Source organism: Puccinia triticina, chromosome 14A (assembly GCF_026914185.1).
Source record: "Puccinia triticina chromosome 14A, complete sequence".
Taxonomy (NCBI): domain Eukaryota; kingdom Fungi; phylum Basidiomycota; class Pucciniomycetes; order Pucciniales; family Pucciniaceae; genus Puccinia; species Puccinia triticina.
Window position 1 is genome coordinate 1,778,147 of NC_070571.1, and position 24,209 is coordinate 1,802,355.

Consider the following 24,209-nt stretch of genomic DNA (forward strand, 5'->3'; position numbering starts at 1 on the left):
ACAAGTTGCCCCCGAGACAAGAGGTATCGAGAGAGATTGCTGCGGTCGAGAGAGTCCAATCATTCGTGCAAAATAAGGCTGAATGAAAGGGCTCTGGAGTGTCCACACGAGATAAGGATTAGAGGCTGAATGAAAAAAGGTTCTTCCCATGATAGCTGTTTAGGTACCGAAACCGGGACGTAGACGACTATAGGTAAGATTGAGACAAAATACTTGCGAGAGCGAGATTACTGGTCAATGGGCGGAGGGTGAGACTGTCAAGAACGTGGGCTCGTGATGGTCATTCCATCGGTTACGACGATGACCCCCGACGAGTCGGCGGAGAGAAAAAGAAAGTTAAATTTGTCCTTTGATGTCTACCTTCCGCGTCTTTAGCGCAGCTTGCTGTAGAGCATCTTTGGCTGGTTTAGGATCCCACAGTCTCGAATTCTTTTCGAAATAATGCGCGTGATGGGATCTCAGGAAGTCGCAACACTCCTCTTCGGAATCGAAAGCCAATTGCTTGGTCAGATACGAGATTGGAATAGAGCGGAGCCTGCAAGAAGCCGTCAGTAACTCTTGCAATGGGATGACACAAGTAGCTATCGAGCTCACCCCCGTGCCATGATCGCTAAGGCTCTAATGCGCTCGCGCTCAATAAACCTGTCCATCAAGTATCCAGCCATCATAGGAGCCTCGCAGAATAGCTTGAAAAATCTCCGGTAATTGGCAGTTGAAACGGCAAAACGCACTTTAAGTGCATGCTGGACACATGTGGCCTGCTTGAGAGAATCTGGAATACTTGACAAAAGCTCGTTCAATTCTTTGAAATTGGAGAATAAAAGCCCAATGAGTTCCCAATTAGCAAGAATCCAAATTGAGCGAATGAGGGGAGGGCACTAACCGCTGTGGTTACGTGAGTAAATAAGATACAGGATGTGGTACGCCAAAAACTCATCTTGATGGCCTTCCAAGCCCAGTTTATACAGTGGGCGCAACTGACTGGTACATTGATTGAATTCGCCAAGATCACCCTAGGATATGAATTGGGTTAGCGGAGTTGAAACAAATTCTGCTGGCACCAAGACTGACTTTTTCTAGAGCGATGCGAGCATGAGTTTCGTAAACCGTTACGGTGAACTTATTTTTAATTCGTTGAACCTACGCAGATTAAACGGTAAGCAAGTTGAACTACCCGCGGCTGAAGGATAATAACCTACAGTTAAATCTTGTCGAAGGCTTTTGAATTGGTCACAAATCCAATTATAGTTACTCTCGGAGCGCCACTTGGATTTCAGATGATCCAAGGTTTTTTTACAAACGTCTAACGGCCTGACATCCGCCGGATTAGGCTCCTGGAAAGATTCAACCAGTAACTTCAGCCCCTTTATGACGGGCAAATCAACTCAAAACTTCTTGGGGAGGGTGGATACCCACAGAAGTGAGTCGCAAGTAAGGCTTTTCGAGTTTTTGGGAACAGCCAACAATGGTGTGATGATCCCAATCAGGGATGTTCTGAGGGTCATAAGGCGGTCAACGGTCAGATGGGTTCGTATCTGAGGCTTAGAGGTTGACAAGGAAGAAGCACCTTTTGATAATCAGCAGACATGTGAGGAAAACCATTGGTATCCCCATCATCATAGATCGTAATGTGTAGGCCATGAACGGCCGAGGTAGCTGCTGGGATTCTGTCAAACCGACGCAACCTTTTCTGTCTGCGGTCGTCTTCATCATCTACATTGATGACGGGGCAGGCAGCAGTAAAGGTCAACGGGTTTTGTTTGCGTTTAGTTATCGGTAAGAGTCTGTGCGAGACGGAAAGGATGGTTCAGCCGGTAAACATTCAGTCTCCCTGCTGGCTCTGATGCATCCCGAGGGGAACTTAAGCCTTACGTTTGGAGTTGAACGTCAGCCCAGTTGATAGTCCACAGTTTACCGCTTTTATAAGCTTCAAAGATTAGGGATTTCAGTTCGGCCTCGACATCTGTTCGGTTTGAATCATTACAGCGGGAAAAGGTTTGATTGACAAACTCCCTGTTTTGAAAGGGAATCAGTCAAGGGGTCAGCAGCATTGTTGACCGTGGGAGTTCTCCACTGACTTCAGGGATGGTGGCCAGGAGCTCTGAGTGGACATGCTCGGTGGAAGATTGTGAGTTCGTTTGGTTGGGGAGGACCTAAAGTGCGTGGCAAGTCAACGAGGTCAGTGAGTAGATTGTAGGTGTGGCAGCGTTGAAGGGGGGACGATTGCTGTGGAGCAGACGACGGGGGGAGTAGCGATATCACAGAGGGTTCACAGCTACCTCTCACAGATCAGTGACAGCTTCCCCACAGATCCTCACAAACAGGTCAGCTGGACAAGAAAAGCCATCACGCATCATGGACAGACGAAGACAGGATATCGAGGACAAGCGAGCCAAACTTGGTGTGTCCGCTGCTGCTCCCTCTCGCCTTTTTTTTCTTATTTTGTTTTCCTGACCAAACCCCTTGATGTTTCAGCGGAACTGCGAAAGGCGAGAGAGGAGCGAAGAACCAGGTTACAGGAGGAACGTGGTGCAGGATCCACCGTAGGCCAGATCGACAACTTTCATGGGCAACCTCAATCCACCGGTGCCGGCTAATCTATACTTGTGATATTTGTAGACACCCATCAACACTGGCGTCCAGAATCCGCGGCCCACCCGGGCTGAAATCGACTCTCTGGTATCCGATCTATTGAGCCCCGCTGGAGGACCTGCATCAGCTTCATCAGGCGTTGGCTCGCCAGCTCCCAATACACCATATGCTGCCACGAGCGCCAACACCGCAGGAAAATCTACAAGTGGTGGACGGTTCAGTTTTGGACGACGATCGAGTCAAGGAAGTCATTCCGGTGGTCAGATCACCTCCTCAGATATCGACAATCTCCCGTCTCAACTGGTCCCACCATCTGAACCTCAAGATACCGGAAGTGTCACAGGCGCGTACGTCCAGTTCAAACCTCGTTCCCTTCACCTGTAGTGTTCTCCATCTCGACTACTGACTTTTTCACGACCTTTTTTTTTCTTTGTGATCAACAATAGATCTCCTCTCTCAGCATTACCAAGCTTTACCAATTCATCCCAAGACTTGTACGAGATTGCCCCAAAAGTTAGCTGATACCTATCGAGCACCCACAAATCATCTACGCCTCAAACACCAATGACCTGATCCTCGATCGCTCTTGCAATTTGACTGCAGCCACGACTTTTATACAATAAATCCGTCCAAACCCACTCGATCTCGGTCGGCCCGGGCCCCTCAGGATCGACCGTGTCCAATGGCGATGGAAATCAATCGATCACAAATCCCAACGAAGATGAACTGAGGCTTAAACTCATCAAAGAACTCGAAGTTGAACGAAAAAAATTGGAACAGGAAATTAAGGACGAACAACGTCGGATAGAGAAGGAGATGGAAGAGGACAGGTTAAGAGGTTTTTCTTCCATTGCTTCACTGTTTTTTTCGTACTCGCTCTCCATTACTGCAAGTGCTCAGAGAAGATTCATTTTAAACTTGTGATTTTAGGTTTGGATCCAAGGACGCTAGCCACAATTTACTCGGATGCAGAGTTCAACGACTTTCTGGAATCGTCCTCCAAGATCATACAACGTGCACTATCTGATGGCTACGATTATCTAAAAGACTATTCTGTGAATTTCGGGGATGAAGATGGAATGTTGGCCATCTTCTCTCTCATTTGTTCTGCTTACAGAGTGTCCGCTGAGCTCAATCTTTTCTACTTTTTATCTGACCCCAAATTCAGGGATGATCGTGAAGGCAAACGTGTCAAGCGGAGTTGCGAGTTTTATGAAGAAAAACTTTTGAAAAATCGTAGCGTGACCGATTTAGATTGGTCCACAAAAGTCGGCCCACTTCTATTCTAAGCCAAGAAGAAGAAGAAAAACGCATTCGAGAGGCTGATTTTTCTCCTCCGATGGACAGAACCCGGAACTCAGTTTGGCTTCATATAACAAAAATCCGAGTGGGATCAATGAACCCGATGGTCTTGTATGTGTTTGGAACTTGCATCTCCTTGACCGTCCGGAGTACACATTTCATTCTCAGGTAAAGCCAGAAATCAACTTTCAATGATCTCCACTTCAAATGAACTAACACGGAATTTTGACATTCTGTTTGGATAGTCCGATGTCCTTTCTGCCACGTTCTCGCCATTTCATCCTAACCTGGTTATAGGTGGTACTTACTCCGGTCAGATCTTGATTTGGGATATCCGGCATCGCAAACAGTTACCAGTCTTGAAGACTCCACTATCTTCTTCTGGTCACACTCATCCGGTTTACTCAACGTCAATCATCGGCACTCAGAACTCGCACAACTTGATCTCAGTTTCCACTGACGGTACGATTTGCTCGTGGGCCTTGGATATGTTGGCTCAACCCCAAGACCTCATCGAAGTCTTGAATCCTACTCACCATCGGACGGATGAGATGAGTCCTACCTGTTTTAGTCTTCCGGAAAATGAAATCAACACGATTTGGTTCGGAACCGAGGAGGGGAACGTGTATGAAACCAACCGGTTCGATCGCGCTGGGATGAAATCGGGATTGATTCAGAGCTTGGTTTACAAAGGCCATTCGGGACCCGTTCTGGGGATCGATTTTCACCCGCTGAGTGGCCCGGTGGATTTCAGCGACCTGTTTCTAACTTGCGGAGTGGTATGAAAATCTTCCTCTGCCTAAATTAATTTTGATCATCAAGGGCTCAAGGCAGATGGATTTTGATTAGTGTTGATTGCTTTTTTCCAGGACTGGACGGTCAAACTATGGAGACCCAAAGGAAACGATAAGAAAGCCGACCAGCCAGCTGAGCCTGTCCCGGCGAGTCGCCAGCCACGTATCAGCAACACAACTTCCAGTGCAAAACCTAATTCAACCGCTCCCCGGGCCACAATTATCGCTCCGATATACTCGTTTGAAGAGGCTGATGATTATATCTTCGACGTCAAGTGGCACCCCTGTCACCCCGCTATGTTCGGAACTGTGGATGGCTCGGGGAAGTTCAACTTGTGGAACTTGAATTCAGATACTGAAGTAGGCCAAGCTTATCTTATTTATCCCTCATTTGTATTCTCTCGTTTTTAACATCGCCTTCATTTTATTTATTTTTCTTAGGTCCCGACTGTTTCAATCTACACAAATCCTTCCCAACCTAGAGGATTGAATAAACTTGCATGGGACAAACGAGAGGGTAAGAAGGTATCAATGGGTAGCATTGATGGTCGAGTTTATGTTTATGTAAGTCGCGTGTGCTCTCTTCTCACTCCAATGGCACTTTTCAAGAAGAGGTCTTGGATGCTCGCTAAAGCTATGCGTGTTTTTGCTTTCTTTGTGGCTACCTGTCTTCAGGATATCGGTGAGCTTGCTTTACCCAAAGAAAACGAATGGGACCAAATGAGGAAAACGTTTGGGAACTTGATGGGTACTAGTAATAATGGAATCAGCGCCTTAGACGTCCGCTAATCCGCCCACCAACTCACATAGAAGCCCCGCTTGTATTCTGCTACCATTCTCACAAGATATCCTAGCGATTTAGACACGAATGATTTGCTTTCTTTGTGTCTGCCACTGTGTGTTGTTATGATCTGGATGCTTTAAGTCTTTCACGCCAACACCGATGTTGGGATTCCTTAGCTGAATAGTTTACGGGGCTGCATCTGTTGTTGTATGTACATTTTCCTTTGTCTTGCATGCAGATCTTGATTTAGCCCATCGAGAAAAAAGACGAAGTCGTTATTGGACAATGCTTGGTAGAAAGACAAAGTGTTTGCCTTTTTTTTATCCGCGCACCCTTTTGGCCCCCATCTTGACAGTTGGCCGAGAATCTTTTCAGTTTACCTTAATGGGACTACTTATAATAGACCTAAATTTGGGACAACATTTAGGGTGTTCAAAGTTGACTTGCATAAAACCATAACACCATTAAATCATAAAATTTTAAGCTGAAAAAATATGTTGCACCCAAGCACTCAAATTAGAGCAACATTTCTAGAATGGTACATATGAAATCATCACTTGAAAGTTTTATGATTTTATGATTTTATGCATTGGAAATTTTATGATTTCAACTTTGAACACCCTTATTCATGAACATCTCCCACAAGAAGGCTGTCTACCAAAGGATAACAGAAGGGAAACCTAAGCTGGATAAGCTCAGAGATATAGTACTGAATTATTATATTCCACTGATAGAGTATGTCCTGCAGTAATGTTTTGCCAATGGGCTCACAAAGTACCAAATGAACCAAACTTAACTAAGTCCCTCCCAAGGGAGGCCAAAGGCCTCCCTCTGGGAGGGACTTGTGCCTGAGAGAATTGCCAATAATCCTTACTTTTTTATGCTAAGGCCCCTGCATGGTGCCGTCTTGGTGTAATCACCCTGTACATTTACACTTAGACTAAGGCTGTAACCCAAACCCATGCCCCGGGGTCCAGGGTTTGGGATGGACTCTGGCCATGCCCCGAACCCCGGGGCATGATGAACATGCTGGAGGGGGGGGGGGAGCATGCGGAAATGGCACATGATTGAGGTTTTTAAGTTTTTATTGGGCTGCTTGTAGTCGTGTATGCAGAGTATTGGCCATTGGGTGTCTATGTACAATGTAGTTTGTGTTTATATGAGTGAAAAGGAGACAAGATGAGCGATAAAAGTGGCTATAAGGGCCCACCAAAGACCTGATACCAGTCCTTGATGCACAAAAGCTGCTTGATGCTGCTTGGTACCAAGGCAGATCGCTGCCAAGAAACAACACGTCGGCCTTTTGAAAACACGCGCTCGGAGGAGCAGCTTGTCGCAGGAATAGCAAGGAAGTGTCGCGCCATCAACGCCAACTGGGGGTAAGTTTTTTGTTGTGTACGCCAGTAGTCGAGTATCTTGATTCCTTCAGGTTCAGGATCTTCATTCAAATAGCGAGATATCTCGGCTTGAATTTCGGGTCTTATCTCTCTTCAACTTAGCCCCACAGATTCGCCCGGTTTTCTGGACGACTTGACAGATGACGACATTTTTGGAAGACTCGATGAAGTGGTTCCAGACCCAACTTCTCTTCAACATCTGACTGCTGGTGGTAGCTTTGCCATCGCTATTGGAGACATTGATTATGCGTTCTTCTTCATTGTCAATTTCAACCACTTTTGCCGACTTGGAATTTCGTGAATTTCGATCAGGAGGTGGGGAGCGATCAGGTTCCTTGCGCTTTGGCGGCATGACAGACTGTCCGATGTTGCTGACTGAGTGGCAAATCCTTCTGAAGGCCAGCCAGGCCAGGGGCCCATCGGACATCATGAAAAATGGCTGGTATGCCTCGGGGCTTGGGGCATACTTTGGGAAATTCGGGGTTCAGGGTGCGGGCTGAGCCTCATGCCCCAATCCGAACCCCGGGTTACAGCCTTAACTTAGACTCATCAGATGCCTGGCCATCTCCCGCCACCTTTGTGTGCATTTTTCTCCTTCCCAAACCCAAGATAGAAGGTGTGTAGTAACCAAAACTTTGGAATCTTGAGTGAACAGGACCAAATGTATGTTTTCACAAAGTTGTTTGGCAAGGCTGGACATCAGTCCTGGATACCTGTCATTTCTTTTCTTGAGGCAAGTGGATTTGCACTAAAAATGATGTTTTACGGTCCTCAGGCTTGGCTCTTGCAACCCCCCCACCTTCAATGGGTTATTGTGAGCAAGGAATGAGGAAATGTGATGATCTAAGAGCATCAAAAATTAGACAAGATTCTGGGCTTTCATAATATCCAAAAATCTTGGTGAAATCTTTGGAGGTAAGTGAGCTATGGCAACATTTGTTGGAAATGGTGTTTTTAGCCATTCCTCTCAGGCCTAAATTACCAATACTGCACAAATCCCTCCGGTGCAGGCACTTTGCTCCCCCACCTTTGGCCTTAGCTACACCACCGGGTCACTTCCTGTGATTGGTGTTGGTTTATCCAGTCAATCCACGATCTGCATGATCGGGGCATCCAATCACCCCGACTTCGGGTGCAACCTCAAAAATTCAGCCAATTGGCTAAAATTTGGGTAATATGTACACAAAAGTGTGCAGCTGAAACCAATCTGGTTGGCGCAATGGTTAATCTGCTTGTTAACCTAGGACAGCAAAGAGGTTGTGGGTTCAAGACACACTTTTTGTGCTTTTGTCCGTTAGCAGGCTGCACAGCTGCAATGCCACAATTGGGGCATGGTTGGGTGAAGGTGGGGGACTCCGTTGTGCCAATGTTTGACCCACCATTCCCCTTTGAGGATGTTGTGGTTGCAGTGGACCCACGTTGGTCACCAAGCCAGAGTGTGGTTAGCCCAACCATTGAAGCACACTTTGGGCCAATGTCCCAGTTGCCCGGTGGTGTAAGTTTGCAAATGAACCAGCTTCAAGCAAATGATGTCTATATCCAGGAAAACTAAGGCCCCATTTGGAGCCAATCACCCCGGGCAAATCGGGGTCATGAGAGCTGCACAGGTTGCATGGTTCTGTATGCATGTCAGGTCATGCAGGTCCTGTCACATATACATGACAAGCTGTCCGGATCATGACATGCAGCTCACATCTCCAACATGTCACATGCACAGTGACTGTGCAGAGGCTTTCACAGACTTGTCAGCTACAGTTCACATACATGAAAGCCAGTCCTGCAAATGATGCATGACACAGGGCGCGGGAATTTTTATGTGACATGCAGGACTGTGCAACCTGTATGCCTGTCATGACCCCGGTTTGCCCGGGGTGAATATAATCCAGGCAATATATGAGTTTTTTTGCATGATATCCTATGTGACATCTGATCAGGTCCGCCAAAACTTGATCAGATGTCACAAGTTTCCAGATTATATCGCGCAATTATATCGGCTCCAAACGGGGCCTAAGTTGTCACCAGACATCAGGTGACATCAAGCAACAATGGCTGTCACTTTTTTTCCAGATCTGGTGCTACCACAACTAGGCCACAATGGCCCCTTTGTTTCCTACAGGGGGATGTCCATGTGGCCAACTGTGCAACTGGTGGGTAGCTCATTGGACTCAGGCTGATACCCCTTGTAGTCTAGTGACAGTTTATTTTTCCTGGTGTATATATAATCCAGCTGTCAGTCAACTCTTTCAAAAACAGGAATTCAGACTTCCAGTCAATCACCCACAATTCTTCTTTTGGAAAAGTTGGACAATTTCCTTGATGACATTGTTTTTGGTGGAAAAAATGTAGTTATCACCACCCCAAAAAGGATGCCAATGTGCATACATTGCCATGATCAATACTTTGCTATTACATAGGTCTTACCCAGTCTTACCACCAAGTATAACCTTGTGATACAATCATATAACTGAGATTTAAACATGTTTTTACTTGGTTAACTGATCCCATCCCTCCCTACTCTATTGCACATACATCCTGGAAGTGACTTTGGATGATTGTCCAAAATCACTACTGAGCACCCTGGCTCTACACTGGAATTATCCAAGTAAGAGAAGCTTTAGAGCATGGCCATAAGCACACATTGCCTTTCTTTTTGGGGTGGTGCCAGGTGTTTGAGGAAGGTAAGAGGGTTGTTTCAGGAAAGTAAGAGGTGTTTTTGAGGGAAGTAAGATACATATAAGAGTTGTGTTAGAGCAATGTTAGATAGAGCATGGCAATGTGCACTCATTGCCATCCTTTTTGGGGTGGTGTATGAAAAACAGGTTGGAGAAAGGTTGCTAATCACCTTTCAAGGAATCCCAACTCTCTCAACACGACGGCTTTTGCCAGGTCAGACTCGTGTTACAACAGACATCAGCGGCATGGGTTCCGGAGCAGTTCTTTCTGGTTACCTCACCAACGACTTCACAATGTAATTTCAATTGAGACTTCAGATCACAACAAGGAAAATACCAACATCCTGGAGATGACCTCTCGAACATATTTCAAGCAGTTTGGGATTTCGAGGTGATCTCAACAGCGATTCTAAAACTTCCCAACAAGCTCGATAGTTGGATCTTTTCAGTCGCACCGGTTGACAATCGATGTCTGCAAATAATGTCAAAGACGCGTGATTAGCAATTATGGGAACACCACACTTTTGGTGTAGCAAAATGGAGTTGCAACTCAACTCGATCTGCGATAGTTGGTCAAGAATGTAAATCTGCGCATTTTTCTCGAAGACTATTGTCCGCAGGTAATCGTATATACCCGAAATGATATCTTGCAGAGCCAAACCATAGTTAATTTTGATGTCTTGAATGCCTAAACAACATAAATGAACAAAGCATAAATCGAAATATGAGTCTAACAAAATTATACTAAAAAGGGACATCGAAAGACGACAGATGCGGGACGTACGTTTAAAGCTGGTTTGGAATTCATCATTCATCATGCTTTCAACAATTTGCTCTATTTGTTTGGGATGAGGACTGCCAGTACATTCATAGACTGCATCCTCGTCGACTTTGCCATATCCCGAATGGCAGGCCTTCTCGACGGATCAACATCAGCCGTCCCATTTTCTGATAGTGAGTTAGGAAGAAAAGCAATGACGTCACGAACCTGCATGACATTAAGGACACGGCGCATATCGCCCTTGCAGAGGTTTAATAAAGCCTTGCGTCCATCATCTGCGATCTTGACACTATCAATATTAAATGAATCAGGGTCCGGTCAACAGCGTCTTGCCCTGAATAGGAAGGATCGTTTGCCTCTTGTGTTGATCTCACCTCTCTGCGTCAGCAACGTGTGCAATCCTACGTTCGATTTCTGGATGATCGAGAGGTCCGAACCTGAACCTGGTGCATCTAGATTGGATGGCGGGATTGATCCGGTTGACATAGTTGCAGATAATACAGAATCTGACATTTTTGGTGTATTGTTCGATCACTAGACAGAAGACGGGCGGAAGAAGCCGTGAATGTGAATTTGCGGTATAGATCAATTGACTAGAAGGGTTGGTAAGGCTATCCTACCTCTACGGAGGGCAGATTGGGCTGCTTGCGTCATCTGGTCTGCTTCGTCAAGGATAATCAACTTGAACCCAGAGCTAAGAATCGCGATTGTGAGCAAGTATCAGATTTTTGATTAGTGTGTCTATCTCATTTCACTCTAACCCAAGTGACCAAACAGATCAAGTATTAGATCAAACCTGAACACCATTCGGGCACTTGCAAAGTTCTTGATCTGTTCGCGCACAACATCGATCCCACGGTCATCACTGGCGTTTAACTGAACACAAGCGCGAAAGAGCGTGTCGGAGAGTCTTGGGAGTCAGTCATATAGAACGTGAGAATTTCGATCGATGTTCATGCCAGGTACAGCTCACTTCAAGGATGTTATTTTTGAAACTCATCGGAGTCGAGAATAGTTGTCGGGCAACGGCCAAGATCGTCGACGTTTTCCCCGTTCCAGGCGGTCCATAAAATAAAAGGTGGGGTAGTTGGTTGGCGGAAATGAACTTTTGAACTTTGTGAATCAATTGAGGACCAATGCAAACAACGACAACACGCGAGATTGTAAGTTCTTCAAATCAATTGCGGGACGGGGGTCGAGAGGATGCTACGGACTGGTCTGGATTATGTCTTGGTGAGACACGACATCGTCCAACGTGCTCGGCCTGTACTTTTCTACCCTACATTAAAGCGATCGGCCATGCGAGAAAATTAGTAAACGATGCAAGCTGGAGCAGGTGAGATCCTCGGGCTTACCATGGCAGGTGCTCCTTTGAAGCAGGCTTGGATGCATCGTTCGTCGCAAGCTCGGGCTGCTCTCCTTTTTCTTTTCCCTTTCCTTTGTCCATGGTGATGTTTGAGGTTGACCGTGGATAAAAACTGACCCTTGAATTCGGTGTGTTGAAATTTGTGACTTGGTTGTGAATGAGACTTGCAAGAACGCGTTAGATCAGGATTGCCCCAACAGAGTGCGGGGCCCGGGCTGGCCCGGGCAGGGGCTAAATTCACGAGTCCCTCGGTTGAGTGCTCCCCCACTGCCACTGGCACGACTGGCCTCCAAATGGCTGACAGCTGGAGACACCAATATAAAACTTCACTCTGATCCACGAGATCACCAAACTTTGGGAAGCTAACGGCACCATCACTTTTCCATTTAAATAGCAGCATGCCACGTTCAAATTGTCACGAAGAAGTTGTTGTCCGTTGCGGTGGGCAAACTCCACTTTTGGAGCACAAGGGTGTCAAGAGGTGGACGTGGAGGAGAAATGCAGACCCAGGATTCCGGTCACAACAGAAGTCACATAAAAGCTGGGTTATCCGCGCAGGTAGCCTATTGATCCGCTTGTGTAAAAAAGAAGCCAGACTACAATCCTGTGTAAACTACGAGGTGTGCTATAGTACTATGCATCAAAAAAAAGAAAAGAAAAAACCCTTTTCGCATGGCTCCTGTGTGTTCCAGCGGAGGGAACTGGCTCAGCACGCTCGAAGACGCAACACGAAAAAATGAACGCAGCCGGGGTCGAACCGACGATCTCTCGCTCCCAATGGGAGTACTCATCCTACGTCGAAGGCGAGCGCCTTACCACTGGGCCATGCGTCCTTCGGGGATAACCTTGGGAGCCGGGATTTCATTTTTCATTTGTTTTGCTAGAAGACGTGTCCAAGCCCCGGAAAGTGTGAGACTTGAGTCGATTTTTCATTTGCTGGATAGGAAAAAAACACCTGTCCAAGCCTCTGTCAGCGGGATTTGAATTTCTCTCACTACAATTATGGTATTCAAAATTGCATAAGATTTTTTTACATAAAATCATAAACTGCAATTTTGGCTGGGAGATGTCATTTTAAGTTTTATGCACACTGACATCTCCCAGCCAAAATTGGCTTTATGATTTTATGTAAATAGTGACATATGCAATTTTGAATACCATAAATATACATAATTGATAATTTGATGACATGTTGGTAGATTATTCAATTTACCCACCTACTTCGGGGGTTTACAGGGTCCTCTTCCAATCGCACAGAACTTCAAGCTGGCTAGGGTATGTATGACATCACCTCTGCTGGCATCTTGCCTGTCTGCTTGAAGAGGCTTGAAGTAGGGTTCCAATCCGGACCCCAATGATCCGGTGCTACCCAACCAGATACCAGGTCAAGTCGGGTCACAAGATGGGTCCCAAGATACCGGTTATCCAGTCGCGTATCTGTAAAGCAGAGGAACAGAGGACAGGCATTTCATTTATTCAATCCTCTGCTCAAAGTAGCTTTTCCCTGCCCTGAAGCTATTGAAGTCGCCAATCAGGCTGGCGTTTTGAGCGCCTGGAGCCCATTCACGGTAGAGTATTGATCCGTCTGCTTGGGCAATCAATCCAAATTTCTTGTACCCTTTGGAGAATGGATCTAATCCACCTTTGGTCTCATTAGGGTTCCGATCCGGACCCCGAAGATCCGGTGCTACCCGACCAGATACCAGGTCAAGTCGGGTCACAAGATGGCTCCCAAGATACCGGGTATCCGGTCGCGTATCTGTAAAGCAGAGGAGCAGAGGACAGGCATTTCATTTATTCAATCCTCTGCTCAAAGTAGCTTTTCCCTGCCCTGAAGCTATTGAAGTCGCCAATCAGGCTGGCTTTTTGAGCGCCTGGAGCCCATTCACGGTAGAGGATTGATCCTTCTGCTTGGGCAATCAATCCAAATTTCTTGTACCCTTTGGAGAATGGATCTAATCCACCTTTGGTCTCATCAATTTTTGTCTGCCATTCTTTAAACTTACACCACCGGGAAACTGGGACATTGGCCCAACGTGTGCTTCAATGGTTGGGCTAACCAAACACTCTGGCTTGATGACCAATGTGGGTCCACCGCAACCACAACATCCCCAAAGGGGAATGGTGGGTCAAATGTTTATGGTGTTCAAAATTGCATATGTCACTATTTACATAAAATCATAAAGCCAATTTTGGCTGGGAGATGTCAGCGTGCATAAAACTTAAAATGACATCTCCCAGCCAAAATTGTGGTTTATGATTTTATGTATAAAAATCTTATGCAATTTTGAACACCATAGTTGGCAAAACAGAGTCCCCCACCTTCACCCAACCATGTCCCAATTGTGACATTGCAGCTGTGCAGCCTGCTGCTGGACAAATGGCCAAAAAGTGCAATTCAAACTCACAACCTTGTCGCTGTCCTAGGGTGTAAGGGAGCAGATTAACCATTGCGCCAACCAGATTGGTGTCAGGAACTAACTTTTTGTGCACATATAAGCCGGGGTGTTTGGATGCCCCAATCATGCAGATAGTGGATTGGATGGATAAACCAATCCTGATCATGCAATAGGTTGGTCCGATGTTCTCCAATCAGGTAAAGTTGGACCAACTAATACCAATCACAGGAAGTGACCCGGTGGTGTAGAATGCTGATTCATACACAGCAGTGGTTGTCAGGGCGCGTCTCTAAAGTGACAACACCTGAATAGAAAATAACCAAAGGTGATTTCCTAAATAGGCAAGGGCTTCCAGATACACTGGCTTGTATCTGAGATGGGTCTGAAACACCAGCTTGGTTGTTGGGCTCCAGTTTTGGCGCACTTCCTCCGCGTTTAAATTTGCCTGGAGGAACAAGGACCGGTTGCAAGGACCTAGTAGACAACGCAAAAGAAACTGGTTTACTACTAGGTTTCTTTGGTGGAATCATACTGAAGAAAGTTTAAGAGAATGGACAGACCTTCACCTATAGTGATTATGTCTATGCTCAAAACGGAATCAGATCTGGGCCTGTCTTGGTTTAAAACAGCAAGGCCAATCCGGGGGCTACCACCAACCAGATGTCGTTTGATAGCGGCCGACGATGCTCCTGGAGAGGACCTAGAACGCACGTCGTCTATAAGGCGCCAAACCACAGAGTTAGACCTGGGAGCAGAGTTCTTGTTGGAACTGCCGCTTGAATTTGTAGAGCTGCGCAACTGGATTGGAGCAGTAGCCGAACGGGTATTGTTGCAAGCTGTGACACCTGTAGGGTGAAAGAGCCAATCAAAAAGATCTCCAACACCGTTATTAACTTGGCTACCGGCAGGAGCCGCTGGGGCTGGGTTGTTGGTTACTCTGGGAGGGGCGGCGCTTCTATTTGAGCGGTTAGAAACTGCTGGATTACCGCTACTTTTGGCCTGGAAAAAGTTAAGAATAGATGTCTGACGAGTAGACACTACAAGGATACCTATCAGTTGCTGCGTCACTCCAATAAGTTTTTTGTAGCAAAGACTGCAGCTTACTAATGACAATGAGCTGTATCGGACTGTCAACGATGCAACAAAAAAAGTGGTTTAACTGACTTTCTGTCAAAGAAACTAACAATATGAGAGGACAAGTGTTAGTATTTGGATACTGGTAGGGTCTGGGAAAAATTTTCCCAATGAGGCCCCCAAATGTCAGGGTGCGTCTCTAAAGTGACAATGCCTGAATAGAAAATAACCAAAGGTGAGTTCCTAAATAGGAAAACACACTTGACTCAACCGTGGGGCGGGAGGAGAAAGCCGCACCTCCAATGGAGGGGCTGGTAGAGCTTAGTTGTACCTGAACCCTAAAAGTGGTTTGTAAACTCTAGCTTACCTTCAAAGTTAGCGAGTGAAGGAAGCTTGTTGAGGAGAAGGAGTTGGGTTTGGGGTTTGGTACGGTCGAAGTGGAGTTGAAGGAAGATGAGGAGTGGTGGGAGGTGAGCGGAGTAAAGGAGAAAAGTTTATAGGAAAGGTTTGATATGCAAAATAGAAGTAAAAGCCCCGGTCGTTTGTATCAAACAAGGTAGACGGGTGTGGTATTCTAAAAATGATCTAACGGACCTTTAGTGGGGCGGAGGCCCCAGGTCTAGCCCATACAGTGACCCCGCCATGTAAGCATTCACAATATAAGCATAATCACAATGTAAGCATAGCATAAATGTAGATTTCCCGCGACCATTCTCTTGGTTTTGCTGGGATTTTACCTCAATAAGAAGCATACCGCGATGTAAGCATAGGATTTTTGTCCACCATCCTTATGCTTACATGGCGGGGTCACTGTATGAAGGCAGCACGTAAAATTTGGGTCTCCACGGCGTTCTTGGTTGAACTCAATCCACGCGTGGAACACTTGCGTGGATTGTGCTCACTCAAGCTTGACAACAAGTGAGAACTAGTAGGCGTTACCCAGCCAAGTATGACACCCAATGGCAGGAGTTCACACATGACTGAATCTTAACTCAGTTGCACTTGCTTGCGCACATATTGTCCTTGGTGCGTGCTGTGCCTGAGGTGGCATTATGCGCACACAGTTCTTCTGCGGCGCATGCAGTGTCAGCCTTGGCGCTGTCTGGACTAGCCAAGGGCTGACAGTGGTAGTCAGTAGTAATAAGGGAAGGAGAGACAGTCAAGACAAGTCACTTACCAGGTTTCAATAGTCTGAGTGAATGGCTCTAGCCTGGGTATTCTCCTCATCAGCATGGCAACTGTCAGTTGAGTGAGATGGATGCTCTTACCAGGGGTCATCAACCACCAGCTTAGGTTTCCGCCAATTGCTTGTCATCACGGCCAGCAAAAATATGCTAAAGATACAATATGGTATATTAGGGTTCCGATTCGCAACGGTGGGCCGCTACGCTTCACTATGCTACAGGGCCACTTAGCGTTAGCGTAGCGGCAAAAAGCACCCACCCATTTTGAGTAGCGTTAGCGCGCTGTTAGCGCCGCTACGCTGCGCTACTTTTCAGCGGCGCTAACAGCGCGCCAATTGTTTGTTTGTGTTAGCGCGCCGCTACAGTCACTACGCTACGCGCCGCTACAGTCACTACGCTACGCTACACTACGCTACACTACGCTACAGCGCTTTTAGCAAAAAAAAAGGGTTTTTTTCAGCTAGAAGCACTGTGGCGCACCGTAGCGCGCGCTCTTTTGCGCCCTGCGTGCGTAGCGTTAGCGCAATTGCGCGCATCTGCGCTAGCGCTACGCTAACAGCTAAATTAGCTGCGCACCCCGTTAGCGCAGAGAAGGCGCAATTCTGCTAACGCTACGCTAACATTTAGCGGAATTCCGCTACGCTACGGTTAGCGTAGCTGGCCCACCGTTGCGATTCGGGCAGGGAAAATATCTCAAGGACTTGTTTTATATTGCCAGGAGGGGGGATTGGAACAACAAGAAAGACGGAAAAAACTAAGATATTGGCAATTTGATGTTATCAAGATCAATGATGGCCTCAGCAAGCCAGTCTTTGCGGCAGATGAGGGACTCGAGGGTTTCAACTTTCATTTGATTTTAGTCTTGAATTTATCGACTAGCCTTAAAATGCCCTTTCTGGTGGAGCACTGGACGCCGGTACTGCAAGAAATTTTGGTTTCAGCACCATCCTCATGCGTCGACTGTTTGTTTTTGGAGTCTAAATCAATGGCAATTGGTTCGGGGTCTTCTGCAGCGCGTTTAGGGACCATTTCTCGCTGGTGGCGGTGATCAGAAAGCACAGATTCCCACCATCACACATCAGAGCCTCAGTAGCTCAATTTTCGGCCATACCCGGCGGGTACCCGGCGTCGAAGCCGGATACGCCGGGTACGGATCTCGGGAAGGCGATACCCGGACCCGGGGCACCGGATCGGAACCCTAGCTTGAAGGGCCAAGAGAAGAATGTGCTGGGCTGATGACCATGTTAGCATTCTCTTCATATCCTTGGTGAGCTTAACAAGCCTCTCCAAGGAGACGCTAAAGCAGGAGGGTGCTCGCGGTGCACAGGGAGGGACTTTTAAATAAGTTTGCATTGCGCCGGCCGGCCGGGAAGGTGGCCTCCTTCTTAAGTTTGGGAAAGTCGGGACTGCTCCAGATGGACAGCCTTCGACAAGCTCGGAAGAATACATATTTATTTATGTACTGAATTCACATTTACATGTGGCGTCGAAGCCTGTCGACCCATTTATGCCTGAAGGCTGAAGAGCTCTGAAGAGCCGGTCTATCGTTGACCCGCGTTTTCCACCAGCCGCCACGAAATAATAGGACGACCATGGACTCCAGCGACCATCATCCACTGGGAACGTTAGAGCATCCGCATCGGTGCGGGTGTAACTCGAGGAGTAACAGATCTGCTTACTCCCGGATTAGCGCTAATCCCGGCCGGCAGCCGCATCGGTGCGGGATAAAAAGCTGTGTAAGTATGTGGTATGCACCTACAGCTTATGTAAGCTGTGTTTGGTGCATACTTTTGGGCGGGGAGGAGTGTCTGCATGCATGTGAATATGCATGCAGCGCTTACTCCCAGGATTAGCGAGGAGTAACTTTACTCCCGCTTACTCCAAATCGTACTCCCGGGAGGAGTTTAGTCCGATTAAATCGGACCCGATGCGGTTGCCGAGGAGGATTAGTTACGCTAATCCTCCCTTAATCCGCAACCGATGCGGATGCTCTTACAGCAGCATCAGGCTCAAGGTGGTACGTGGAGATTGATCTGAACCCAGCTTTTGGCTGAACTGACCACAACTCGAAACCCTATAGACTTGGTGATTCGGAAATTTACAGATCTGCTCAATCTATATGATAACCCGGCTGGCGAGGGTAAGGCTGGCACCCGGAAAGTACCACCCGGGTGGAACCCCCGGGTGGAACCACCCGGGTGCGGGTGGTCGGGATGAGGCCAACACCCCACCCGAACCCCCGGGTGGATTCGCAGTACAAAATGGGCGGGCTTAGAGGTTTATTACAGCAAAAAAGCGGGCCTCAGTGCTCCGATGAGGAGAGAAAGCTGTACCTATAAGCAAGGTAGGTATATACAAGAGATTTTGAACGGACAAGCAAGTGTATCGACTGGGTTGAATGAGTGTTTGAGATGAGAAACAAAAAAACAAGGAACTAAATTGGGCTATCAACTAGCTGATACCATTCCTTAAGACATAGTAGCTGTTCTACGCTTGCAGGATTGAGCGATGCACGCTGCCAAGAGACTACCCGACGACCTTTAGAGAAGACTCGCTCTGAGGCTGCGCTTGTAGCGGGAATGGCCAGGTAGCGGCGAGCCATCTTCGATAAGATTGGAAATCTCGATTGTCGCCTAGCCCAGTACTTCAAGATTGGAGTTCCTTCGGGTTCAAGCTCTTCTGCTAGATAACGACGGATCTCTGCTTCAATTGTGTCCAGCTCGGTGGCAGGTTCATATAGTTCCGAGAAGAAGTTGGATGTATTCTTCTTTGGAGCGGGGTTTGAATTTGTCGGCTGAGCGGGATCTAGTGTCTCATTGAAAGTCTTTGCAACCTGGTGAAATGTTCCGATGATTCCGTCAACAGAAATACAATAGTGCTGTTCGATAAAGGCTTCGTTCTTTTTCCAGACGGCCGTCTTGAAGGTCGGGTCAAGGATCATCGCACAAATGTAAATAGGTTTGTTGAGTGCGGAACGAAGGTAGCCTTCGATCTTGTTGACAATTTGGGTTGCAGGTTGAATCAGCTGGGCTTGGTCATATAGACCATGCTGAACTGGCTTCAAGTGCTTCATCAACACTATGTAGATAGGGAGTGCAGTGTTCAACGTTGGGTAGTTCGATCCGCATAGCATGCGAGTTGCTTCGTTGAGAGGTTCTAGCAAGCGCATCAGATTTGCTGCTTGGTCCCATTCGGCCATGGACAAGATGAACAATCGGGTTTCGGAACTCTCATTACAGAAATGGATGCAAGACTGGCGAAGTTGAATCGCACAATTGAACATTTCGAAGGTTGAGTTCCACCGAGTGGTTACATCAATCTCCAGGCAACAAAGCTTGGAGCCTGATTCTTTGAGCTCTGGCTGGGCGAATTCAACAACTTTACGGAATCGTTCACGGCGTTGCGGAGAAAACCTAACGTAAGTACACATTCCGTGAATTCTCTTGAGGATGGTTTTGAGATTTATTCCAATGCCGTCCGGATTGGAAGTCAGATGCGAGATGCACATGACAGTCTGGACAGATTGGGATGCATCGGGTTCGTTGGCATCCTGGTCATCAACTTCGTCTCCCATGGATATTTCTTCGCCGTTGCGGTCTTCTTCGATGCCGCCCAGAACCGCGAGACCAGCTTTCGCTCCTAGATTTATTACATGGGCGATGCAACCCAATAGGTGGGTGTCAACGTTGAAAGAAGGCATTTGAGTTTTCAATTCTTGAGCCATTTTGCCGTTGGTAGTTGCGTTATTGGCAGTAATCGTATGCAGTTTCTTGAGGAGGCCATAGTCTGTAAGCACATGATGGAAAAGCTCGGCAAAATTTTTTCCAGTATGCTTTCCTGAAGGAATAAAAAAAGGTGAAAATATCATATCAGGATGCGCGCAGAGGTAAGCAATATAAAACAAGAGGACATACCTCGTACATGGGGGACTCCGATGGTCATGTCAATCAGCTCGAACTCTTCATTAATAAAGTGGGCTGTTACACCCATGAAAGCAGTTGAATTCGGCGCAGTCCATGCATCCTGGGTGAAGCAGACAAAATCTTGGCCCCGGAGATATTGAGTCTTCATCTTTTCTTGGGAGTGGAGATATACCCTCGTCAAATGATTCGCCATAGTCTTTCGGTTGATGGGTTCCATCAACGTTGCCGCTTCTTCATTCACCAGTCTAATCAGGTTTTTGAACAAAGGTCTATCCACAACCGAAAACGGGAGATCAGCGTCGGCAATAAAATAAATCAACACCGTCTTGAGGGATTCTTGGTTCAACTGTAACTGAGAATTTTCCGGGGCCTTCAGCATGTTGATACAAAAAATCAATGCAAAAGATCCTGGAGATTCACCTTTGGGGCCAGAATATTGGTTTTTGTCCATCGTCCAATGTCAGTTTGTGATTTATCGATCTTTTTACTGAGCCTCGGATCAACAAGTCGATGGAGATTTTGAAGGTGTTCGTGGAAGTTTTTTGTGCTTCCACTTCGATCTTTCTTCAACGTCGCGCCGCACATCCTGTTATTCTTACCAACAACTTGGCAGATTGCGCTGCCTCCATCTTCGGTTTCTTTGAAATGGGTCCACACCCAACTACGCTTCTTTGATTGACTTTGAGGTTGGCTTGAATTCTCGTCTTCGTCGTCAACTTCAATCTCAATAACATTGGAGCGTTTGGAGGTGGAACTGGTGGAATTCACAGGGCCAGCGGGGGCAGGGTGAGAGGTTTTCTTGCGCTTCATATTGACTGAGGATGCTATAGATCGTTGAGACTGCAAGTGCACGGCCACAACTCCAGCAGTCTCCTCTGCTCAGCTCAGGGGCGAAAAAAAAGCTTAACCACCCGGGTGGATCCCGTTCCACCCGGGTGGTTTCGGATCTGGGGTTCGGGATGAGGCTGACCCCCCGCCCGAACACCCGGGTGCCAGCCTTAGGCGAGGGCCCTCTACACACGTCCCCTCGCAAAGCTCCTCTGCCCAACGAACTAATCAACTCAAAAAAAGACCTCCTCAAACAATTATGCACGGGTATTCTGCCCTCACTCGATCATCAAACCAAACGTCTTGCGCAATTACTCGACCCTACTGACTTGCGGAAAATGCCTGGCTCTCAACTGAAATTGATTCAAGATACTCAATCCGAACTTGCAAGCACTTTAAATGAGTTTTACGAAACCACAGAAGAAATATGTGATGACTCATCCTCGCTATCTCAAACTGATGATGCGGAGTTAGAAGAGATCAAGTCCTATAGACTATATGCGATGGATTCCTTCTTGACACTAGACGTGCAAATGATGGTCTGTGATCTTTTGGAACGGTCCTCTAATCTCATCAAACAACTCGAGCTGACCACCAACACACCCGACGAACCAATTGACGTTGCTCTGGCTAGATCAAATGTGATCGAATGTAAAGTTTATCTCCATGAAGAAATCCATTCCACCATCCGAATTATCAATGGATCAGACTTCGATCATATTCGAGCTCGTTGGCCTGCCATGGTACCCAGGATCGACGATACAGAGCTGGACTTTTTGGGTATCATTTATAGGGCAGAACAGATACCGACTATCTGCAAGTACCACGCCTCAACCGCCCCGGAGAGCAAAGTGGCTAGAGCACTCTCACCAGTCATCAGACTATCGAGGATGTTTTTCAATAAACTATCGGAACAACCACTGAACAGCAAGCGACTCCAGAAGTTTTCTCATCTGTCATCCGCTCAACTGGCATCTCTTGGCGAAATACCTGTAACCTTTCACAGGGTGTTTGAGGAAATGCTAGACCTCTTGGCGAACTCTTGTTACGCTGAGGAAGGCGTTACCACTCGGGAGTCAACGCAACTAGTCGACGAGCTCACAAGATCCTTTAAAAGCTCTTTGCCGATTGTAGAATATTTTATTGCTCAGCTCCCAGAAGACACTGCTGGTTCCTCCAATCAAGACTACTACAAGACTTGGTTCAACACGTGGGATACTACCTTCACTTCCGCCATCTGGATGCTCATGTATTGAACAAGTGAAAAGAAAGGTCCGAGTGAAGTGGGTGTTGAACCCACAACCTCGTGTACTGTGAGAGTTGAACTCACATACTCAGCATTCATGAGTGATGCTCTAACCATTGAGCTAAGTACACATTGCTATGTTGCAGTTGAATACAGTAGATGTATGCTTATGATGATGTGTGGTGTTGCCCCAATGGTGATTGGATGTGTAAGCAACAATGTGTTAAGCAGTGCTAGATTGACACTTCAACATCATGAATGTTCTTGATCCGTATTTTTACCCTGAATGCAATTGTGCTCATTGTCTCCGACCACGTGATCGACGACACTTCCATAATTAAGCAAATAAACCCAACCGTCGACAGCCATTAGCATCTCCTTCGGCCGGCTGAATCAGTAGCACGGTCATACCACTATCAAGACTAATATATCTTAGCAGCCCATCAAGACCGGGCGATCAAGACGATTATCTCTTACCAAGGCAGACAAAAAACAAAATGCAGCTAGCAGACAAATTCCTCAAAATTTCTCTACAACTAGTTTGTTTCCTTCAAATAGTAAAATATTACAGTTCTGCTTGGCTCCGATAGCCGCGGGTGGCTCCAAGCGGGGGAACCAGCCCGTCTCCCATTTGGTTGCAGTGTGCGCTAGGTTATTCCGTGCGCAATTTTTGTTTGATCGATCCTGTTGGACTGAACGGGCATTCCTGTCCCGCCCGGCAGATCTTCTTACATGTTCAAACATATTGGCGGAAATAGCTCTCCTATCGTGTGTCCTAGGCTGCCCCGGCTGCCGCTTCCGTGGTATCCCAAAACATATGTGCGTTGGGGTAGCGCATTTGCCTAGAATCCCCCGATCCCCAAGAGTGCATAGGAACTACTGGATGACTTCCTGTCACATCTGAGACCCCCACAGCTGTGGATATAGACCCAAAAAGTCTGGATTTTTTTCCGGGAAATCTGGCTTTTTGGGCTCTACATCACATCTGGGAGTATCCTAGATCACGGCAGGAAGTCATCCACTGTGCGTCTTTTTTCCAACATTCACTCCATTTCTTGCCTTTTAACCAGGTCCTTGGTTTATCCTCAGGTCACACAATCCACATCCCCCGACGGGTTACAATTCCTGAGCCGGATGATTCTGAACGGAAACTTTTTCCGATTCTCTTCTTTGGCAGAGGGTTGGAAAAACAACTCCTGTTTTTCGACTCCCATACGTTGCCGGGACCAAATCACGACCAGGTCCGGACATTGTCCCTAGCCCCTTTTTTGGGAGTCATTTTCCTAAAACGGATTATTTTTTGGGAGTCATGGCGACTAATTATATATATATATATATATATTTTACGGATTTACTTTGCCCACGGAGGGAAACTTGTTGTGCACAGGAATTTCCGTTGACTCAACGTCACTTGACGTTGGGCCCCCCTCCGTGCACGCCACCAGCTCCCCCAAAAAAACTATCCACACATGGGGATGCCTTGCGGTGACAGGTTGCCGGGTTGAGACACTCCGGCCATCCGGAGGAATCAATCCTTTTGATGACTGGTACAGACCAGTCATCAAGAGGCCACATCCCTCTCAAGTACCGGAATAGACCGGTCATTGGGAGGATACATTTCTATTGATGGCCGGAATGCCGGTCATCAAGAGCATCATCCTCTCAATGATGATGTGCCCTCTTGATGCTCTTGATGACCGGAATAGACCGGTCATTGAGAGGGCACATGCCTCTTGATGTGATTTTGTTGACCGGTCTGTTCCGGTCCTTGAGAGGGTGGTGTCCTCTTGATGACCGGTCTATTCCGGTCATCAAGAGGGATGTGGCCTCTGAATGACCGGTCTACTCCGTCATTGAGTGGGATGTG

General features: G+C 47.0%; 4 protein-coding genes across 4 annotated transcripts; 2 read left to right on the forward strand and 2 right to left on the reverse strand.

Annotated features, from left to right (window-relative positions):
• Nucleotides 1-336: 336 nt before the first annotated feature.
• Nucleotides 337-2,113, reverse strand: PtA15_14A141 (uncharacterized protein; the record flags this gene model as incomplete). The annotated part of the gene is made up of 9 exons (XM_053162827.1): nt 337-535; nt 595-802; nt 884-1,013; nt 1,072-1,140; nt 1,200-1,334; nt 1,417-1,494; nt 1,568-1,784; nt 1,873-2,013; nt 2,079-2,113. 9 exons carry the CDS (start codon nt 2,111-2,113, stop codon nt 337-339), a joined length of 1,212 nt encoding a protein of 403 aa, XP_053026814.1.
• Nucleotides 2,114-2,355: 242 nt separating this feature from the next.
• PtA15_14A142 (uncharacterized protein) lies at nt 2,356-5,477 on the forward strand (the record flags this gene model as incomplete). Its single annotated transcript, XM_053162828.1, has 12 exons — nt 2,356-2,401; nt 2,476-2,543; nt 2,620-2,939; nt 3,039-3,105; nt 3,196-3,430; nt 3,523-3,673; nt 3,761-3,860; nt 3,940-4,062; nt 4,140-4,673; nt 4,764-5,048; nt 5,130-5,252; nt 5,364-5,477. The coding sequence occupies 12 exons, from the start codon at nt 2,356-2,358 to the stop codon at nt 5,475-5,477; spliced, it is 2,166 nt and encodes a 721-aa protein (XP_053026815.1).
• A 4,433-nt stretch (nt 5,478-9,910) lies between these two features.
• Nucleotides 9,911-11,769, reverse strand: PtA15_14A143 (uncharacterized protein; the record flags this gene model as incomplete). The annotated part of the gene is made up of 10 exons (XM_053162829.1): nt 9,911-10,013; nt 10,097-10,229; nt 10,326-10,455; nt 10,530-10,611; nt 10,697-10,856; nt 10,943-11,016; nt 11,119-11,198; nt 11,296-11,435; nt 11,537-11,601; nt 11,678-11,769. 10 exons carry the CDS (start codon nt 11,767-11,769, stop codon nt 9,911-9,913), a joined length of 1,059 nt encoding a protein of 352 aa, XP_053026816.1.
• Nucleotides 11,770-21,434: 9,665 nt separating this feature from the next.
• Nucleotides 21,435-23,188, forward strand: PtA15_14A144 (uncharacterized protein; the record flags this gene model as incomplete). Its single annotated transcript, XM_053162830.1, has 2 exons — nt 21,435-22,306; nt 23,122-23,188. The coding sequence occupies 2 exons, from the start codon at nt 21,435-21,437 to the stop codon at nt 23,186-23,188; spliced, it is 939 nt and encodes a 312-aa protein (XP_053026817.1).
• Nucleotides 23,189-24,209: the final 1,021 nt, after the last annotated feature.